The following is a 21,752-nucleotide window of genomic DNA, read 5'->3' as shown; positions in this document are numbered from 1 at the left end:
TACCCTAGGACACTTATATTTCGCTAGTATTTAGTTTCGTGAGTAGCTCACAGAGTAAAATTTCGAAGCAACTTAATTTCGCAGCTCTGATGAGTGCGAAAATATAGTGATGTGAAAATAAATGCAGTGGAACAAACATAATTATATTCCTCAGGTTCGGTTCACCAATAAAAAAATTCAATTTGCGACTAGTTTGTAATTGTGAACCGCAGGTAGAATGGTGTGGGCAAGGTCAATAATGCAATTTGATCGCTTGCTGCCATTTGTTTCTTGGACTATCAACAGGCCAGTTTTCACTGGGGCAGCTGGCCGGCTGAGCCGCCCCAACTTTTTGGAAATTATTTACGGTAAGTACAGTCCAACTCGAAAAACTCGCCCTCAGATAAAATGTAACATTTAATCTCAAACACAAGGTCAACTCAAACGGATTTGTTTGGTCAGTTCCAACGCAATGATAAATTCCTTCAGATAACTCGACCTCAACATCATTTATTCGAAAAGTTATTTGCCCAACGGCCATGGACGCGATTTTTATCGCTGTAGAATATCACTTCATTCCAAGCCATAGAGACAAACATCAACTTCTAGTAGTTCTTAGGCATCATTATTATCATCATCATCAGAGGCAAAATATTTTTGTTAAAGAATAGAGAAAGCATAATATTATTATGCTTTATTATTCATCTTGAGGTGTTGACTGATGTTCTAAAAGAAGAATCAAGGAGATTGACCAACCAGAAGCTGAGATATAGCCAGCCAAACACAGGTCTACCAAAAAACAAAAGTGTTTTGGTAATCATCAATATATGACGTATGAAATCGACTTGTGTGTCATTGGTCAATTAAGCCAACTAATACGCTCTCCTATAACAATCACGGCGTTTTAATTGGTTTAATCCCTGGAAGTATAGAACAATCAAATTGGGCCTAACAATCATCGCTCCTAGAATACCGAACCAGTCCCTCTGACGTGTAGATTAGTTTTAGCATAAAATAACTACACGCATCTATTATTTCGCAACATTTCGCTATCTTGCTAGTTCAGCTCAGTTTTGTTGTTCTCCTACTTAGCTTCCCTATTCAGACTCATCTTTAGCGTTGTTCAGATTTTTTAACTATAGCTAATAAATAGAATCAATTAAATCAATCATCAATCTCGGTTATCATTTGGAATTTTCTACAAATTATATTAGTTACATCATTTATTCTATACGCAGTTATATTATTATTTTGTATAATATGCATTATGAATATTATATAAATCATAAAAAATAATCATAGATAAGATAATAGATCAATAGAAAAATCAAAGCAAAAGTTATCGTTTTCTTTTCTTATAGCAAGAGCAGCACGGTCAAGTTAGTCTTTTTAAGATTATGGCTGTAGTGAACTTCCAGTCTGTTAATAGTGACGATAATCATGAAAATCAACTGAATGCTGCAGTAGATACACAGTAGAAAAATGATGAAGGGAACAAAAAGTCCCATTCCTATTTCTTATTCTAAACAAACTGCAATCGCGGATATCGCATATAGACTATACACGCGCCGTTCGTTGAACAGATGATCTTCGGAGCATATCCGTGGAGATCGAGTTAAAATTTGAAGCACAATAGTCAAAATCTGCTCTTCTGCTTTAAAAAATCATGGCGAGGGGTTGTGGGCAAATGCCTTTACCACACAATGTTTGGATGATTTTCCTGAGAAACCAGAGCTAGTATGTAAATTATTTACTATCGCGAGAAGCGTTTCACATCTCGTAGCCAAAACAATCATTATAAGTAACGGCGGTAAGGGTGCGCAACTCCGGCACATGACCATTAAGTCGATTTTATACGTCACAGTTTTCGGGATTTTCGAAGGGTTTTCCTCTGATTCTTTATTAGGTAGACCTGTGTTTGGCTGTCTATATCTCAGCTTCTAGGGGGTCAATCTCCTTGATTCTTTTTTTAGAACATCAGTCAACACCTCAAGATAACTAATAAAGCATAATAATATTATGCTTTCTCTATTCTTTAATGACTTTTATAAAGGTTTGCAAAAGATTAAGTTTTATCAATCACCCGCTTGGCCGTGTCCCATCGAAAGCGTAAAAGCCTCCGAATCAACTTAAAATAAAATCCGCAAAATTGATCTTTGTTAAAACGCTCAAAAGGAAAAGATGTTTTTTTTTCTGAGCGTATTAACTGCGGTCATGTTTTGCCTATTTTAATTTAAAAACGCCTCGTCAGTCACATCACTTAAAACAAAACAAATCTCAAAAAATTACAAGTTATTGAAGAGGTGTCAGTGGTGAATCCAAACCTTTCCAGAGTCATGCTGCTTGTGTAGTACTGCGAGTGTCAGTGCATGTGTCTTATTTTCTTTCAACACACGGTGCTCACTGAATTGATTGATGTCCCCAGCAAACGATAACGCTAACTAATGCATGTGCATTGACATCAAATTCCTATCATTATAAATCATTCCTAATGGGAAAATAATCCTAAATAATTGCAAAATAATACCATAATAAATTTTGACAGTCAAATTATTTTGTCGGTTTATATTTTAACGATGCTATAGTGGTCGTTAAAAACGTTAAAATAAATGTCGTTATAAAATTCAATTATACAGTATCAATGAACAAAGCTATTTAGTTTCGCTTTTTCGCTCGTTTGTTATGATAGTTTAGTTTCGCACATGAAACTTTCGCGAGAGGATGACACCGCGAAAACGCGAAAGTTAGATGCCGCGAATACATAAGTGTCCTAGGGTACGGCAAGGTGGACGAGCGGGGCAGATAGCAGATAGGCAGATAGCAGCGCGCATATTACATATTCTGGCTGCTAAGCCTAATGTTTGAGTTCAATCCCTAGGTGATGCAATATTTGTCTTCACCTCTAAGCATGGCATCAGATGGACGGACACTACATTTTTATAGCAAAGACGATTAATCATAATACCCTGGAAATCCAATGTGCCATGACAGATAATCGGGGGCACTAACATCAGGGGCACTAACATCAGGAGCACTAACATCAGGGACACTAACATCAGGAGCACTAACATCAGGGACACTAACATCAGGGGCACTAACATCAGGGGCACTAACATCAGGGGCACTAACATTAGGCGCACTAACATCAGGGGCACGAACATCAGGGGCACTAACATCAGGGGCACTAACATCAGGGCACTAACATCAGGGGCACTAACATCAGGGGCACTAACATCAGGGGCACTAACATCAGAGGCACTAATGATAGTCTTTTTCCCAACATCCTCTTCTGGCTTCTGATAGATGAACGCGCACGGTTCTTTTTATAGGAAAGATTATTATTAGTAATATTACTATTAGTATCATTATAATTAGTGTTATCATGAATACTTATAAGCTTGTTTTTCATTTTGATTACTTTTTATTTTAATTACATAAATGTGGCTTTTGACATTTCTCTGCCAATATGGCGCTAATTAAGAAAGCTACTTGTAGCATTATCTTTCTCATACATCTATTGTAGACATCAATATGGCAGCTAATTGTAACGTTATCTTTCTCATACATCTATTGTAGACATCAATATGGCAGCTAATTGTAATATTATCTTTCTCATACATCTATTGTAGACATTCCGCGAGTTTTATTCTTAAAATGCTTCAGGTCAACAGGAAATAGTCTTGACTAGTTTTTAATGTTGTAAACTGTAGGCTCTTCAGCTATGTGTTCAACGATTGTATAAAGAATAGGTGATTATTTTATACTAAAAACAGCTACATAACAAAAATTAGAGTTTCAGTAAGGCATTACCATGGTCACGTGTGATCCACCATAAACAACTGAAAAGGTTGCCGAAAGCAAGATACACGGTTAATGATACACGGTTAATGATACACGGTTAATGATACACGCTTAATGATGCACGGTTAATGATGCACGGTTAATGATACACGGTTAATGATACACGCTTAATGATGCACGGTTAATGATACACGGTTAATGATACACGGTTAATGATACAGGTTAATGATACACGGTTAATGATACACGGTTAATGATACACGGTTAATGATACACGGTTAATGATACAGGTTAATGATACACGGTTAATGATACACGGTTAATGATACACGGTTAATGATACACGGTTAATGATGCACGGTTAATGATGCACGGTTAATGATGCACGGTTAATGATACACGGTTAATGATACAGGTTAATGATACACGGTTAATGATACACGCTTAATGATACACGCTTAATGATACACGCTTAATGATACACGCTTAATGATACACGCTTAATGATACACGCTTAATGATACACGCTTAATGATACACGCTTAAAGATGTAGTTGCGTCAAAAAATTCCATTTAATGAAATTAAGACCCATTAAAGGCTAAAACATCAGCTACAATTTGATGCCATTTTTGTCTTTGTAGACCGACCCTGTCCAGAGATATATGCGTTTGAATGAGGCCCTCTTTTAAAAAGCTCACGTTCCAGCGGGTGCCTTTTTCGTGACGTCACAAGCAAGGTATCTGAAACGAAACCACGAGCAATAAATATGAGGTCGCTTCGTTAGCCAATCATGCGCGCAAAATTTTTATATAGGCCGTCATAAATGTTATCACTCGTAAAACGCGTTGTCTGTGATCTCGAAGATTCTCGTAATTAGATAATTCATTCTCATAGTTACTGATTCAACGCGTTTCAACAATTACTAAGTTATACATAGTTTTAAAATGGCTTCAAGTTCGAGCGACCGCTACTCAAAGTTATCTGAGAAACTTTTAGTAAAAGATTGGAGTAGACAGCCTATGGTCAAAGCTGACAGGCGTCAGCAGCGTTTTGCTGCAGAGGAAGACAGAATGGAGGTAAATTAACTTAGAGTCTTCTATACCTAAGTAAATGTAATATTTTTTTAGTCATAAATACATATACCAATTAATAAAATGATAATTCTTTGCTATCTCCAATCATCGTTTCATAGTTTATCCGCCGTTTTACCTAGCTATAAATTTTTTTTCAAATTTTCTTTGGTAAATTAGAGTCATGATTACAAATTATTTTCACTCGTAGGAAGTGGGTAAAATCGATTGATCATTGCAAATCTTTAATCTCCAGAACCAAAGCTTCGAATCATTGGCTTGGCGTACTTGTGCCTTTATTAAATGTTTATTCGTTTTTTAAAAATTACACTCGCAATCTCCAATTCAACTTGCAATCCAACTCCCAATTTGGAAGCTGTCAATAGATATGCTTTAGAATGACATATCTATGAATGACATATTTTTTGCATTTGTTTTACTGATTACAGAATGTTTATATCGTCCCACCAGCCGAAGAAGCTTTGTCAGTGTGGAAACTGCCATAAAGGGGAAAGAGAGACTTGAATGCGTGCTGCATAAGCCATGATGTTTTGTTTGAGTTTGTTGCAGTAGATGAATTTGTCTTATTGTATCAGCTAATACTATGTGAGTGGCCACGACTTGATGAATATTTTTAATAAAAGCTTTATGCCGAGATGAAAATATTTTTGCTTGTAAAAGTTATATAATAAAATAATATTGTTGAAGATGATGCAAAACATGATTTGCAGAATATTGTAGTGAATTTGATATGGTATATGGATGTCCGCAAAACTGGAGAATGTGAGTTCAAATCCAGTTTGCAGCAGACTTCTCATCCTTAAAACTCTATCCCTGTCTATATTCTTTTCAAAGACGTGGCTTGCTTATTTCACTTAGGTAGTATTCGGTAAGAATACTACTAGTAAGAAACTAGTACGTAGACGGTGTAGGCAATGATATACAGCTCCGCCCCAAGGATAGGCGACATAATGTGGGCGGGGCTTATGGGAGGCTGTATATCGTTAGTATGGGTAGCTGCTGAACTGTGCTGATACAAAGATCGCGTTCTACATAAGTGACTTGACAGATTTACCGTAGACCGGTAGAATTGGTAGTCGGTACCCAAATGTCTACACAACATTTGGAGAAAGTGAGTAGAACAAATTTTCAATTTTCGTTATTTGAGGCCTTTAAAACATTCATAATAATGCATCTGTAGCAGGATTTAAAATTTTATTCAAGCCAACATGAGCAAATACAAAATAAGATATATGCCAATAGAGCCGCGTAAGACTAGACTTTTATCGCAAATACCCGATGTGAATACGAGAGATAGAGACAGGTTGCCTAACACGTGACATCATTTTGGGCAAGTCTGGGCACGTTTTGGTGGCCTGAGCGTTTTTACGGCGATCAGATTCTTTCGGTTTTAATCCTTAAATATCTCGGCAATGCGATCGCGTAACACAACAAACAACATATCAACTGATAGAGAAAAAAAAATGCTTTCTTTTAAGATCAACTTAAATTTGACGCAACTACATCTTTAATGATACACGCTTAATGATGCACGGTTAATGAACCATCTAATCTGTGATACTAATAAAATGACATGTGAGGGGTTAGAAAGCCTGTCTTGACAAACTGTTGGTTTTGCGGAGTTGTTCCCCCGTCCGCGGGCGAGCAACACAACAGCTTGTCGCAAGACGTACTGCACCTGATGCCTCAGCTGCACTTATAGGGAGTTGTTCTCGTCTGTCTATGCGGCTTGGTTGCGATGTTATGTCGGTCGCTCCATTGGTAATCATAACGAATTTTGCGCAAAAATTTAAGCAGAAAAAATAAGATTATAACGTTTAACCAGCGACCAGTCTTTGCGGTAAACTTTAGTAGAACTTGAGAACTTAGGCAACAACAGCGACTAAACATGTCGTTATTTGTGCGCTCAGTCAGTTTTAATTCTATTTTTGTATCAGTCAGTTTTATTTGTTCTTGTAGATTTTATTTTCAATTTATTTTATTCCTAAATTCTACTAACGTTTACAACAGAGACTGGTCGTTGGTTAAACGTTGTAATCTTTTTTTTTCCTGCATGAACCTTTACGCGAAATCCGTTATGATTACCAATGGAGCGACCGACATAACATCGCAACCAAGCCGCATAGACGGAAGAGAACAACTCCCTATAAGTGCACCTGATGCATCAGGTGCAATACGTCTTGTGACAAGCTGTTGTGTTGCTCGCCCGCGGACGGGGGAACAACTCCGCAAAAACAACAGTTTGTCAAAACAGGCTAGGGTTTAGACAACAGTAGCTCGGTCATTAGACAAAGACTTTGAAGCAAGACTGCGGTTTGAGGGATGCTGATAGACAATCAGCATCAACTCTCTCAATTACCATCCATTATGAAGATGAATAAATTTTAGTGTTGGATATCATCAAATAACTCCAGCACTTAATATGATAATAATGAATATGAAGCTAGCTATCTACCTGTAAATTTGTGTGGCAAGTACCAAGATAACCAATAAGAATGCGATGAAACCTCGCCAATTATTTCCTGTCATTTGATCATAAGTGATATATAATATATGTACTTTGTATTTCTTGTTTAGTAACACATGAAAGAATGACTCCACTACAGGTCAAGTAAAGACAGGACTGGCTCTAAAGTTAGCAAGGAGGAAACTTACGGTTGCGTAAAGTCATGAGGCAGTGCCCGTTGTTATAGTTCCATATTTTGATAGCACCGTCACGACCTCCCGTGAGACATCGTCTGCCAGTCGTATCAAAGTCTAAACATGTTATGGCAGCATCTCCATGTGCTTCACCAAAGTCAAAAACGCTGTTTCCAGTCTCGAAGTCCCAAAGTTTCACAATCTAAATGTTGATGCCAATGAATATACCTTACCAATAATTGTTTGTCAACAGATAATGTGAGGTCGGTGAATTGGTTAATTAATAAAAGTGGGTGTAAAGGAAAATTGTGGATCCGTGGCAACTGGAGGATGACCAAAGGATAGGGGAATGGCCAAAATCTGTTGAGATTCTATTTGAAGATAATCCTAGCAGGACCTCTTCGTTGCGAAATACAAAATTTGACAGCCATTAAGAGAAAAGTGGCCAATTTTGCCTGCGTCCAGTCTAATAGCCACAAATCAACAAAAACAGAAGCAAACACATGTACATATATGTCAATGATATTGCAGAAAGAAACACATGTATGTATAGGCTAATGATATTGCAGAAAGAAACGCAGGTGTACATATAGGCTAATGATATTGCAGAAAGAAACACATCTACTATATAAACGGCAATCGTTGTCTGTGTGTGTGTGTGATTGATTGTGTGTCCGCCTTATAGAGTACCGTACTTTTCCGACTATTACCCGCTACTAGGTATCTAGGGCGCGGCAACGGGAATCGACGGTTAATACATGCCTCTATACATAACCTATTCATCGGTTTTACACAATAATACTCAGTTCTCACCCACTACATTTCTACTTTCTACATAAAAAAAGGTAGGTATTTCTTAATCAATGTTGTATTGTCCATGAATTGTCACACTTCCACTACATAAACCTTTCACTTGCGTCCGTGTACAAATTTAGCTATCGGCCTACTGCCAGGCATTTTGTCGATATTGCTTAATATGTATACGATATTTTTTCAATTTCAATCTCCATCTATACTGTTTGTTTTGGTTATATATTTCATTTTGCCAACACGTTAACAAGCACTGCTATACAAAAAATCGTTGTATCTATATTTTGTGCATTTTAATTATCTGTCATGTGTCATCAACATAAGTAGTTATTTGTTTTTTAACTCGGACGCATTTACTGAACTCGCACAAAAAATCTTCGTTTTTAAGTTGGAAATTCTCAAACAAAGAATTAAAATTAAATTTTAGGCTAATTTTATAGAGAAATCTTTGGACAACACTGTCACTTCATACAAGTTTTAAAAATCGTTGGTTATGTTATCAACGAATAATAAAATTCAGTTACTAGCAACTGCTGGGAAAGTCGCAAAAATGTGTCTATGGCGGTCGACCATAGAAAACGCATGAGGGAGTCTACTTCAGTGAAAGGGTTGAAAACGTTGGATTTGCCACTGTTTGTGATAATAAACATGTTCATTTCCTTCCGCAGCTGAGTTACTTTTACTTTTTTCTCCAGCTACGAGAACTACAGAAACTACAGAACTTGCACGGGCACTCCGAGCCTGGCGATAGACAGCAGTGAGAAGAAAGCGAGCAGCGTATATTACAAAAAGCACACCATCTCATTCGATGTTAGAAATGCTTGAAGCAGTACGATGCCTTCCAAAAAGCCTATTGCCCAAACGCAAAAACAGATTGATTCCCGTAGAGAGAGATCGAATTTGCGAAGCAGCAGCAAGACGAGCAGAAACTGCAGAGCAAACGCAGCTACGCCCACAACGAAACGGAACTGCAGCTGCTAGAAGAGCAGAAACCGCCGAACAAACACGGGTACATCGAGAGCAGGCCAGAATAGATGCTGCAGCCGCTAGAAATGCAGGATTACTAAACCGACCCCAGCAGTTACTCCAACGGCTCAGAGCAGCCGCTACATCGGCCAGACGTGCAGAAACCTCCGAGCAGGGGGTTTATGGGACGAATGTCCAAAAATGCTCAAGATGTAACGCCTTACGTTGAAAAGGCGAGAGGCCATATATGTAGTTTATATAGTAGATTTTATTGATAATAAATTTATCAACACAACCGCATTACTGCTGCACAGTTTGTATATACCATGTCAAAACACAGGCTATAGACGAAGAACTGGTGAGTCATGATTAGTGTTTCAAGCATACAGAAGTCTCAATTCAATAAAAGCTGGCGATAGCTAAGCAGTGCAACAGCAAAATATTTTCTAGAATTTTTTAAAATATGTAAAACTTTTCCATTTCATTATCAGTTCTGTACAAAATTAGGACAACTCCGATTTGAGTGGTTCGAGACTGATGTATTGTAGACTACCTGTAGAACACATTGCATATTTCCATTGGTCTCTCCAACATTATTGACATGCACAACTGCATATGTGTATGCAGTCTGATCAGCACAAAAATTTCAGTAGATTGCATATTTGGAGTTGTTTTACAATATGAAAGACAACTCCCAATAAAACTATTGCTTTACGTAAATCTGTTCCTGAACACGGGTAATGCAGCTAGTGTATGTATAGGCTAATGATACTCCAGAAAACAAACAGTCAATAAAGATACTTAGCTACGCTAAACTTAGATTCTGAGCCCCAAGCCATATTGTAAGTTCCGGTTAACAGTCGATGACATCATTATTATGTGATGAAAAGCAAGGCATGAGCATGATCCATCATTTACAACAGGTATGTAGGCAGTCAATCACTCACTGTTCATGAGAACTGTTGTTGATTCATATCTAGTCAATTATTATGTGCTAAACATATTCCTCATGTTTGTTTATCTATACAGCGCACCCTCAAGATACGATTACCCTGATATATTACCCAGATCTTTTTCACCTTACCAAGTGGAACGTGACGATCTTTTCACCTCACCATACGAATTTTATTTCACCAGACGAACTCATAAATTTTTTGCTAGAGTTCAAATTTGGCAGTCAATGTGCTTATTACATACGACAAAATAGCAAAGACACCGAAATGCTGTTCACCAAAAATATTTTCATGCCTGAAAGAGACACGATGACCATGTATAAAAAAACAGTAATCTTTTTTCTTTAACTAGCAGCAAAGTTGGAGTTGCAATCCCTTCAAACAGAAAGTAGGTGGTCAGACAACTTTCCTTAAAGGTTGACTTGCAACAAAATTCACATTACCGTTATCTGAAATGAAAAGATTTGCCATGTCTTACTCTGTTGTGTTGTAGGTGCCAAATATGTGGAAAGGTGGTTACAAGCTTTCAAAAGCTCAAAAACAAACAGAAAATCGCAGCCAAACGAGACCGCCATAGTTTGGATTCCCTTTCCAAAACGGCTCAAATGTGATGTAGTTGTGAGAGATGGTTTCTGTTTACACTTTCTTGCAACCTTATTCATCAAAGTATTTTCACAAATATACTTCACGCATTCAATAAAACTACGTCTATTGATATTATGCGTCTGTTTTATCGTCATTGTAATGCTGTCACTTTTAGCAGTGATATCTTATAATTTACCGTAAAAAATCCTTAAATTTTTCAACCTTAGCTCGAAGGAGTACATATCATTGTCTGATAATCATGATGAGCTTGTTGGTCACCTGTGATAATCGAAAAATGCTGCAAAAATTATTTGCGAAGTATTGGGTCACATGATCAGAGAACGACCTGACAATTGAATAATGCCGAAGCAAAACTGTAAAGTAGCGAGCATCTATATTTGATACGGGGTCTTCGGTAAAACCCGAAGTGTTTGTCATAAACTAGTAATACGATAAGTTTTATATTGAGCTTTGTATTGGCCTTTCAATTCACGTGAGAACATACGTGACAAGACGATAACCAAATTTCGTGGTTACGTCATCGAAATAATGAGATTCCAATCTACGGCCGCTTTTCGTTTTTGAGCTTTTAAGAGCTTGTAATCACATTTCCACATATTTTGCACCTACAGCACAACAGAGTAAGACATGGTGAATCTTTTGATACCAAATAACTGTAATGTGAATTTTGTTGCAAGTCAACCTTTAACTTGCTAACAAAAATCCACTTTATTGCAAAAACAGCATCATTCGGGATTTTTTGCCGAATTAGGTTGAACAAAGTTTTAAACAGGTATGTTAAAAGTTATAGTGAAAGCGAAGAGAGAAACTGATAAGTGATAAAACTTTAGTGATAAAAAGTTGAAATTCAGCATAATAGTTGAAGGATTATTTGCAACAAAATTCACATTACAGTTATTTGCTATTAAAAGGCTCGCCATGTCTTACTCTGCTATGTTGTAGGGGCAAAATATGTGGAAATGTGATTACAAGCAGAGTTGCCCCGATTTTGGTATCGGAATCGGTGCCGATATGGGTATTAAGTATCTGAATCAGTATCGGCCGACCTTTTTTTAAAAAGTCTGGAATTTCAAATACTTTTTACAGATCAACTATTTAACAGAAAACAGTATTTTAGCCTGCTACATGTACATTAATAAAAATCCTCAACTGCAAATTCCTTACTTTTACCTAATGAATTCCGGGCCTGTCACACAATTTATTTCATACTATAGTCTGATCTACATCAACACAGCTGAGGAACCTTTTTGCTTTAGTCAGGACGTAATCACAAAGTGTGGTATTTTCCAATTAGGGCGATAAGATTAATTGTGGCCAATCACGAACAAAATAATGAAAATGGAAAATGAGAATGCAGTGTAATAGTTCTATTTACTAGCATTTCAAAAGTAATTTAAGCAGTTGATGCGTAACGTTATCTATCTCTCTCTCTTTATCATCCTGACGCTACAATGTATCATACAAAATAACCCTAGTGGCCTATCGGTTTTTAGCCTGTCCTCCATCGTCTGTGGCAAGTGAGTCACTCTTCAGTACAATTGGCTACATTGATAGTGATAGAAGAAAGAGACTTCTCACTGAGAGAATTTAATCACTAACGGTGATTAAAAGAAACATTAATTTGCTCTGAACTTTTACAGGCGCAGCAGTTCGTTCAGCAATAGAAGAGAGAGTTCATTATCACAGAAAGAGAGCTGTGCCATTAACAGTAACTACAATTATTAAATGTAATTGCAAATTACAGGAAACATGGACTGTTTTGTTACTGCGTGCACGGTATGTCAGTTTGTGAATATATATATCTAAGAGATATATAAATATATAAGAGATATATATATATATATATCTTTTTTCTATAAATACAAACAAATCAAAACGTTAATATTTATATTTTCTTTGTATTGTATTTGCAAAATAAAATGAGCAATTATCTATGCAACACAGAAAATCTGAATCGGTATCTGAACCGCATTATTATTCAATAAGAATCGGTATATCGGATCGGTATATCGGATCGGTATGTGAATCGGCTGGTGAATTTAGAATCGAGGCACTTCTAATTACAAGCTATTCAAAGCTCAAAAACGAACAGTTAATCGCAGCAATTTTAAAAACGCTGTAGTTTGGAATTTTTTTATTTCGATGACGTACTCAAACATTGTGGTTATTGTTTTGGCATGTGATGTCATCAGGTGAAATTAAAGGCCAATAAAAGGCTTAATATAAAATGTATAGTAGCACTAGTTTATGACAGACACTTTGGGTTCTACCGAAAAGCCCGTATCAAATATAAAATGCTCGCTACTTTACAGTTTCATTTCAGCCTGGTCTAATCATCTAGTCGTAATCTGATCATGTGATCCATATTTCCTGCTAGATTGTGCAAACAATGAAATACATGTACGATGCTTCTTTTGTCTTTGCCATACTAGGGCAAATTTATTTGCCGCCATACGATATCAACAATCATTTTTCTCAATGTTAAAATTTGGCGACTGTTGTACTGATTACGACAAAATAAACAAAAATATCAATATGCTATTTTGCCGCTATCTCAGTTCAGCTTTATCCGCTAAGGTAAAAATAGATTCGCAAACAGATAAGGGATAAAATGTTATATAAAAGCTTGATGTTTACAAAAATATATGCTGAAACTTCCTTCAAGTATGTTTTAATAAACTAAATGCATATAAATTAGATTCAGCGTACCCAGGGCTGATACTCTGAAAGAAACACCCACCTGGATAGGTCCAGACTTGGATATTGTACCTCCAATCACCTGGTTGGTCAATTTGAATTTAGATATTGTACCCCCAATCACCTGATTGGTCAATTTGAAATACACCCCCTAAACACTGGGAGTTACCTAAAGGGCGCCCAGGTTCCACGCCCTGCTACACATCCAATATGATTTATGATTCATGCATAAATGAAGCAGAAAACACCTACAAACAAAATTTCCAATTTTATTTAAATACGTTTTTATTTCTGATTTTTCGTTTGTTTAGTATTGCAAAAACGATCGTTCTTTCTTTGGCAAATGGCTTATTTTTTGTTGCTAACAGAGACCAATATATTGTAGTTTACTATTCGTAAAAAATTAAACTAAAAGAGGCAATTAGCTAACCATAAATCAATTTATAACAACCGTTCGTGTAGAGACATTATAGTCGCTCTGCCCACTAGCGTCAGTATCGCAAAACGACAAATTGTCGCTATGCTTGCTAAATGGTTAATAAAACTGATTCCAAACATCAACCATCAGATCATCATTTTCATTTACAAAGGAAAACAATGAATATCAATGAAAGAAATATCATATGATTCATTCTGAGTATACTGCTAAAGGGTTGCTAAGATAATGCAGTGTCGACTGTCTCTTTTCCCTTCCTTTCCCGTCAGCAAGCATGCAGATTTTAATGCAATCTGCATTAAAATGAAGACTGGAATTTCAGTGCAAGTTCTTGGTATTACTTTGGCTGAATAAATCCTTAATGAGCATGGGCCCTTTTACTAGCTTGGCTGTGGAAAACTCGCTAAAGTAGCAAATTCGCTGACAGTGCCCCATGGTCTGAAAACCCCTCCTAAAACGTGATTTTGGGCCGAACCTAATGGGTCTTTTAGGGGGGAGTATCAGCCCTGAGTCAGTGTTTATGTTATACGTCTCTCTCGAAGGTATGAACTCTGCACGTAGTACATTGCAATGTTACATTTTCTTGCAGATCATATCCTCAAAATGCACTAAAGTTATTGTAGGTAACTATAGTTACTAAGGTTAACGTATTGTTTTGTTACTATTTTTACTTATGATGATTTTGATGAATTTTACCAGGCAGTGATTGCATTAGATAATTACTATGGGTTTTTACACCACTCTACACGTCTATGCGATATTTTTGCCTTATGATGCCAACACTAAAACGATTTTAATCATAGCAAAAAGACTATATTTAGCTATTACTTGCGAATGATTTCACATTTACAATTAAACACCTTTACAGTTTTATTTTGTCTCCTAATTTATTTCAACAAAACGCTTTTTTCGTGATACGAAATTTTAAATTATTTCAAATTGTAAAATAAATTTTTTCTCTTAAATCATTTGAACTGCACAAAAAAACACTTTTCTCATGATAAGTTTAAAAGTTAAAATGGTAAATGTCGTAATGTCCAAAGACTTTTTCATTACCCGGGTAACGGCCAAGAATTCAGCTAGTACTAGCATAATTGTTAGTATTTAAAAAACATGCCAAAAATTACAATGTAAATTTTATGATTAGGTCTGGCTAGTTGAGAGGCAATAAGTAAGCAATGGATTTTCATTTCTCAGCGCTTGATGAGGCTGAATGAGCAGTTGTTCACTTCACGTGGATTATCATGTATAACTTCATGCGAAGTTATGGATTATCATGAATCACTTCATGTGAAGTTATGGATTATCATCAACAATCCATTTGAAGTTGAACTACAACCTGAAGCCTTCCATTTAATCGGAACAAGCGATGCCCAACGCATACTACCAGTTTTTAAAGTTCCTAGAAATATATTGAAGAGAAAACACTCAGCAAAACGGAGATGGATAGATAGAACTCAGATTACATACCGAACCCTCTGAGCATGTCAAAACTTGTCTGAACGCATCATTGTACTTGGCAGAAGTTACAGGCTCTTTGTGTGTGGTGACAATGTCAGCGTGTAAGACAGGCCTGACAATAGAAAACAGGTGACATTAAGCTCAAAATAGCCGCACAACAGCCATACGACAAAGTAACTCACCATGCTTGTCTACAGCAAATACATAAATATGTCCATTACCATGGGTGTCTTCAAAGTCCGTAAGCGTGGAGGTGTGCATAGAGGTATGCATAAAGGGTAGACATGGAGTATTTGACTCACAATGGTGAGCCCCTTCATGATAATTGTAATGAAATTATAGAAGTTTTTATGATTAGGCTAGAAGACATATCAACTCAGCATACTTGAGTTTGAGATTGAGCAAAGCCATCTGATCTGTTGCCACAGCAAGAGACTTATTAGATGGAGAGTAATGGCACGCCTGAAGATCTCCCCGTATCTTATGACCTTTTGGTCTAACAGTCAGCAGGCAATTCTGGTCCTGTATGTCCCAGATCTACAACAGCAAAACAGTCTATCATCAGTGAAATACATATTGGTAATCTTTGTACTACGGTCTATACTACAGCTATTTCTAGTTGTCTAATTTATGGTGAACTAATTACCCTTCTCGGATCTATTAAAATAGAGAAAACTGCAATTGAACGAAAATTTCACCAAATTTTTTAATGAAAATTCGTTAAAATTTTCGTTAAAAAACTTGTTAGAACAAATTAAAGAACGAAAATTCTAACGAATTACAAAACGAAATTTCTAACGCAAATTGTTCTCTAATTTTCGTTAGAGAAAGAAAGATTACTGCATACTTTTAAATTGCTAATTCATTGTTATCTGAATTGTTATCTAGTTGTGCAGGTTCAACATACCTGACTCTATACAACAAGTACAATATATCCATGATGGTACAAAGACTCTATACAACAAGTACAATGTGTCCGTGATTATACAAAGACTCTATACATCAAGTACAATGTGTCCGTGATGATACAAAGACTCTATACAACAAGTAAAATGTGTCCATGATGATACAAAGACTCTAGACAACAAGTACAATGTGTCCGTGATTATAAAAAGACTATACATCAAGTACAATGTGTCCGTGATGATACAAAGACTCTATACAACAAGTATTTTCCTGCACGCAATTGAGACACTCACTTGATATAAATTTATCAATGGTAAACTCAAGTTAATTTGTGTATATCACAGGAAAAAGAAAACTTACCTTATAAGCAACATGAACCAGGAGACAAGATAATAGCTTCTACCAATTAACAAAAGTCACCAAAAAGGGATTTGTGTACCTCAAGATCATAAGTGAATCATCACCTAGAAATCCGAAGAGTGATTACTGATGGATTGTCTAACCTTGACACATTTATCAGTAGAAATACTGAAGACACGATTCTCTTCAGAAGCAATGAAAAGGTAGAAAATGGGCGCATTGTGGCCCCGTAGTAGTGCAACTGGCTTGTTGGACACATAAGGGTTCCACATACGCACGATCCTGTCCATTCCTGCATAAGACATGATTAAGAGATGGCAGGATGGTTTTGTTGTTTTTACGCTAATTAACTCATTTTTTGATGACTACAAAATATCTTTTACCATCTTCAATGTTTTATGTTAAACAGATTTGATCTTTCGTGTGAACACTAAATAACATAACAGAATAGCTTCAACGCAAACATACAGCCTCTTACAGTAATTTAAAAATAAGATGAAGGCAGAAGGCAAAAGTGAAATTCTAATTCTAAACAGTTTTTGACATCGGTGTCGACAGTAATATGGCGTTCAAGTATCAAAGTCAGTATCACTTAATATGCTCATAAACCAATATGAAACTGGAGAGTTCCTACTACCCCGCTATTTATCAAGGTAGTAGTCATGGCAGTAGTACTTCAGTAGTCATGGTAGTAGTATCTCGGCAGGTAGTAGGCTTAGTCATGGTAATAGTATCTCAGCAGGTAGCACACATGGTGGTAGTATCTCAGCAGGTAGTAGTCATGGTAGTAGTATCTCAGCAGGTAGTAGTCATGCTAGTAGTATCTCAGCCTAATACACCAACCATCCTAGCCTGTCTTGACAAACTGTTGCTTTTGCGGAGTTGTTCCCCCGTCGAGTGGGCGAGCAACACAACAGCTTGTCACAAGATGTACTGCAACTGATGCATCAGCTGCACTGAAAGGGAGTTGTTCTCTTCCGTCTATGCGGCTTGGCTGCAATGTTATGGCGGCCGCTCTATTGGTACTCATAACGGATTTAGCGCAAAAATTGACGTAGAAAAAAATAAGAGTGCAACGTTTAACCAGCGACCAGTCTCTGCGGTAAACTTTAGTAGAACTTGAGAACTTGGGCAACAACAGCGACTAAACATGTCGTTATTTGTGCGCTCAGTCAGTTTTATTTCTATTTTTGTATCAGTCAGTTTTATTTGTTCTTATGGATTTTATTTTCAATTTATTTTATTTTTAAATTTTACTAATGTTTACAACAAAGACTGGTCTTTGGTTAAGCGTTGTAATCTTTTTTTTTATACATACATTTTTGCGCAAAATCCGTTATGATTACCAATGGAGCGACCGCGATAACATCGCAGCCAAGCTGCATAGACAGAAGAAAACAACTCCCTTTCAGTGCAGCTGATACGTCAGGTGCAGTACGTCTTGTGACAAGCTGTTATGTTGCTCGCCGGCTCGATGGGGGAACAACTCCGCAAAGACAACAGTTTGTCAAGACAGGCTACAACCATCCTAATACAATGAAAGTCTTAATACCTCAGATATAAATATTGAGTGAATTGTGATTTTTGTGAAACTAAGAAACTAGGTGAAAATCTTTTTACTCTAGCTCTTTCTCTCTTTTAACACCTATCTTTATGGAAACAAGCCAACACCTAGCTTTATGGAAACAAGCCAGCACCTAGCTTTATGGACACAAGCCAACACCTAGCTTTAGGGGAACAAGCCAACACCTAGCTTTATGGAAACAAGCCAACACCCAACTTTATGAAGACAAACTGACACCTAGTTTTACGGAAACAAATTGAGAAATATTATTTGAAGGGAATACAAACTATTACGAATCTAATTCTAAAAACATAGTAACCCAATGACTATACGCAATAAAATTCCTTGAGCATAATGACAAAGAATGGCCTCATAACTGAAATACATGGGCTCTCCTAGCATTGGCATCATGAAAACTTATGAGCTTGTAATATAAAAGCACTGCTGACTGAGTGCAGCTTCAGGTCAGCCCCTGACCTAGCCAACACTCTAAAGGTGTCCTTGATTATAATCTAGCTAGTGTATAAAACTGTAACTACAAACACCCTAACAGCCAGCCATGCACTGTAGCTATGAACACCCTTACAGCCAGTCATGCACTGTAGCTATGAACACTCTTACAGCCAGCCACGCACTGTAGCTATAAACACCCTAACAGCCAGCCATGCACTGTAGCTATGAACACCCTTACAGCCAGCCACGCACTGTAGCTATAAACACCCTTACAGCCAGCCATGCACTGTAGCTATGAACACTCTTACAGCCAGTCATGCATTGTAGCTATAAACACCCTTACAGCCAGCCATTCACTGTAGCTATGAGCAATTGACTTATTACATATAATGAGTAACTAAAAATATACGTGTAAGCGAAAATCAAAAGGATAGATGGACAGAACGGTCATAAATCTTATTCCAAGTTTCTACTGACTCACCTCCCGTTACAATGACATTCCTAGACTTAGAGAAAGCAAATGTCTTTACTCCTTTATAGACTTTGAATGCACTCTGATCAGTTTCTAGACGGTGCCTAGGGCTAAAGTATGACGCATCATCTTTTTTTATCAACCGAGTCTGGTCTGATTTCGACTGGGGGCCTTGATCTTTGATATCTTTTAACGAGCCTTCTACATTGGTGCTGCCTGAGGTGCTGCCTGTCAACAGATGCACACGTTCTACATTGGTGCTGCCTGAGGTGCTGCCTGTCAACAGATGCACACCTTCTACATTGGTGCTGCCTGAGGTGCACCCTGTCAACAGATGCACACGTTTACAGGCAAGAAAAAAGCAAACTAGGGCTAAAATGGAAGTGGAGCATGAAAGAAGGTAATGTTTATTAGACAAGAGTTAGGCATTGAAGCCTCCAGCATTCAACAGCTGGAACAACAACTCCAACATAGATAAATTGTAGGCAGGCACGCTAATAAAGTCAGTAATTGACTTGAAACCCTAACATTGGCAGCATACGGCTATGGCAGATCAACCGAGTATAATGATGATTAATAAATTGACCAATAAAAATTTGACTTGGTCAAATAAAGGGGCAGACTTGGTGAGGATTTCAACGTCTTATAAATTTCAGTGATGCTCTTTTGAATGAAACCTGGATAGTTAGTCATAATTCTGGCATTTACATAACTACATCATTATATTTTACCACGCGTATCATTGTTTCTAAAAAATGAACAATAACAACAGTTTGAGCCAAAATCAATCAAATAGATGCGCAGTTCTGCCCAACAGAAACCAACTTCTTTGATCAATAACCGTAAAGGTCAACATAAAGGTCAATACTGCTACAAAACTAGAAACTGTTTAAGAGACTACTGGTGGCTATAAGACTAACTAACTACTAGTTAGGCCTGACTAGACTAACACATTATATATACAATCGAATGTTTACAATGTACATATTTAAAAACGGTTGTATTTGGTAGATCAAATGTGGCAACTTTGTAGTAGCCACTAAAATCATAGCACTGGCAAGAAATTGGCATCTGCAAGAGAGTTAAGAATTACAGATTGTAATAAACAGGAAATATAAATGTCTGTATGCCGAATGGTCTAGTCTCAATTTTCGTAATATCTACATGAGGTCAACGGTTTAGTATCGATGTTCGTGTTATCTACATGAGATTCAATGGTCTAGTCTCGATGTTCGTGTTATCAACATTAGGTTCAATGGTTTTTTTTAGAATAGGCTCATAAATCAAGGTGATTGTCTGTGTTCACAGCTTCAAGGTGTCAGATTTTATTGAATCTTTTGCGTATGACGAATTATTGTTGAATTTTGAATGTATTGATATGTTTTTGGCTTCTGTACCAAATGAAGAGTTGCATTTTACCTGTTCTGATTTCTAGCTAGTGAAAGTAACTGTACTTGTACTTGATGTGCATATTTGCAGACAATGCAGTATGGGGAATCGGCCAAGACAAATTAATTCCTCAGAAGTAGCGTTGTGAGGCACTCTAGCCATAGTCTGCTGATATCGAACACTAATATTACAGCTACACCTCGAGTTACGACCAGGTTAATTCGACTATTTGAACGTATGATGCCAACATCGAGCAACTTCCAACGAACGACGTTCGAAGAATCTCAAAATTTATCAATTTTATAAACTAAAATAAAAAGTACGGAAAAATATGAAATAATACCAAAGAGCAAGTTTACAAGGTACAGTGATGCCAAAGTAAAGGTACAGTGATGTCTAAGTAAAGGTACAGTGATGTCTAGGTAAAGGTACAGTGATGTCTAAGAAGATTTCATCCAGCATACAATACTTTCAACATATAAAGCCGACCAAAATAACTTTGTATGTAGAGGCTTGGCTGTAAAAGTGTGAGGAGGTTGGACTGTAACTTTGTATGCAAAGGCTTGACTGTAACATTGTATGTAGAGGTTTGACTGTAACTTTGTATGTAGAGGTTTAACTGTAACTTTGTATGTACAGGTTTGACTGTAACTTTGTATGTAGAGGGTCAACTGTAACTTTATACAAAGAGGTAGGAATTAGCCTGAGCAACAACATCTTCTAGAATGTAGTGACTGACCAATAACAAAGGCTGTATTTGTGCTGTTAGAACAGGAGATGACTTGTCTAATGTCATGGTAGTAGCGCAACTCCTGTACCCAGTCCCCATGCACTTTCCAGCTGATAAAGTCTACATTGGGGTTGCCTCTCGCTGCATCATTTAAACTTATTGTAGCAATTCCATTTTGTTTTGGTCTTTTCTTCCAAGTCCTGTAGATGTAAAAGTTGAATAGGAAATCACCGACAATGTTTAGACTTTGAATAGAAACTAAACGGTTCATGTGAGAGGAAGTTAGGCTGAAAATGCTTTGCAGTTAAAGATGTGGTTGTGTCAAAAAATTCGATTTAATGAAATTAAGACCCATAAAAGGCTAAAACATCAGCTACAGTTTGATGCCATTTTTGTCTTTGTAGACCAACCCTGTCCAGAGATATATGCGTTTGAAT

The 21,752-nt window shown here is 37.0% G+C and overlaps 1 protein-coding gene across 1 annotated transcript in view; it reads right to left on the bottom strand.

Moving 5' to 3' along the window:
* LOC137406656 (cilia- and flagella-associated protein 337-like) overlaps positions 1 to 21,752 on the bottom strand; it is a 117,891-nt gene that overhangs the window by 49,844 nt on the left and 46,295 nt on the right. The window contains exons 7-12 of the mRNA XM_068093263.1: positions 21,325 to 21,515; positions 19,206 to 19,424; positions 16,851 to 16,999; positions 15,827 to 15,978; positions 15,451 to 15,553; positions 7,528 to 7,714 (exon numbers count right to left, since the gene is read on the bottom strand). Of these exons, the coding sequence (XP_067949364.1) occupies positions 7,528 to 7,714; positions 15,451 to 15,553; positions 15,827 to 15,978; positions 16,851 to 16,999; positions 19,206 to 19,424; positions 21,325 to 21,515 (1,001 nt within the window). The remainder of the gene's footprint in view (positions 1 to 7,527; positions 7,715 to 15,450; positions 15,554 to 15,826; positions 15,979 to 16,850; positions 17,000 to 19,205; positions 19,425 to 21,324; positions 21,516 to 21,752) is intronic.

This window comes from Watersipora subatra, chromosome 10 (assembly GCF_963576615.1).
Source record: "Watersipora subatra chromosome 10, tzWatSuba1.1, whole genome shotgun sequence".
NCBI classification, from domain to species: domain Eukaryota; kingdom Metazoa; phylum Bryozoa; class Gymnolaemata; order Cheilostomatida; family Watersiporidae; genus Watersipora; species Watersipora subatra.
The sequence above is the reverse complement of the archived record's forward strand: the minus strand, read 5'-3'. Positions and strand labels throughout refer to the sequence as shown.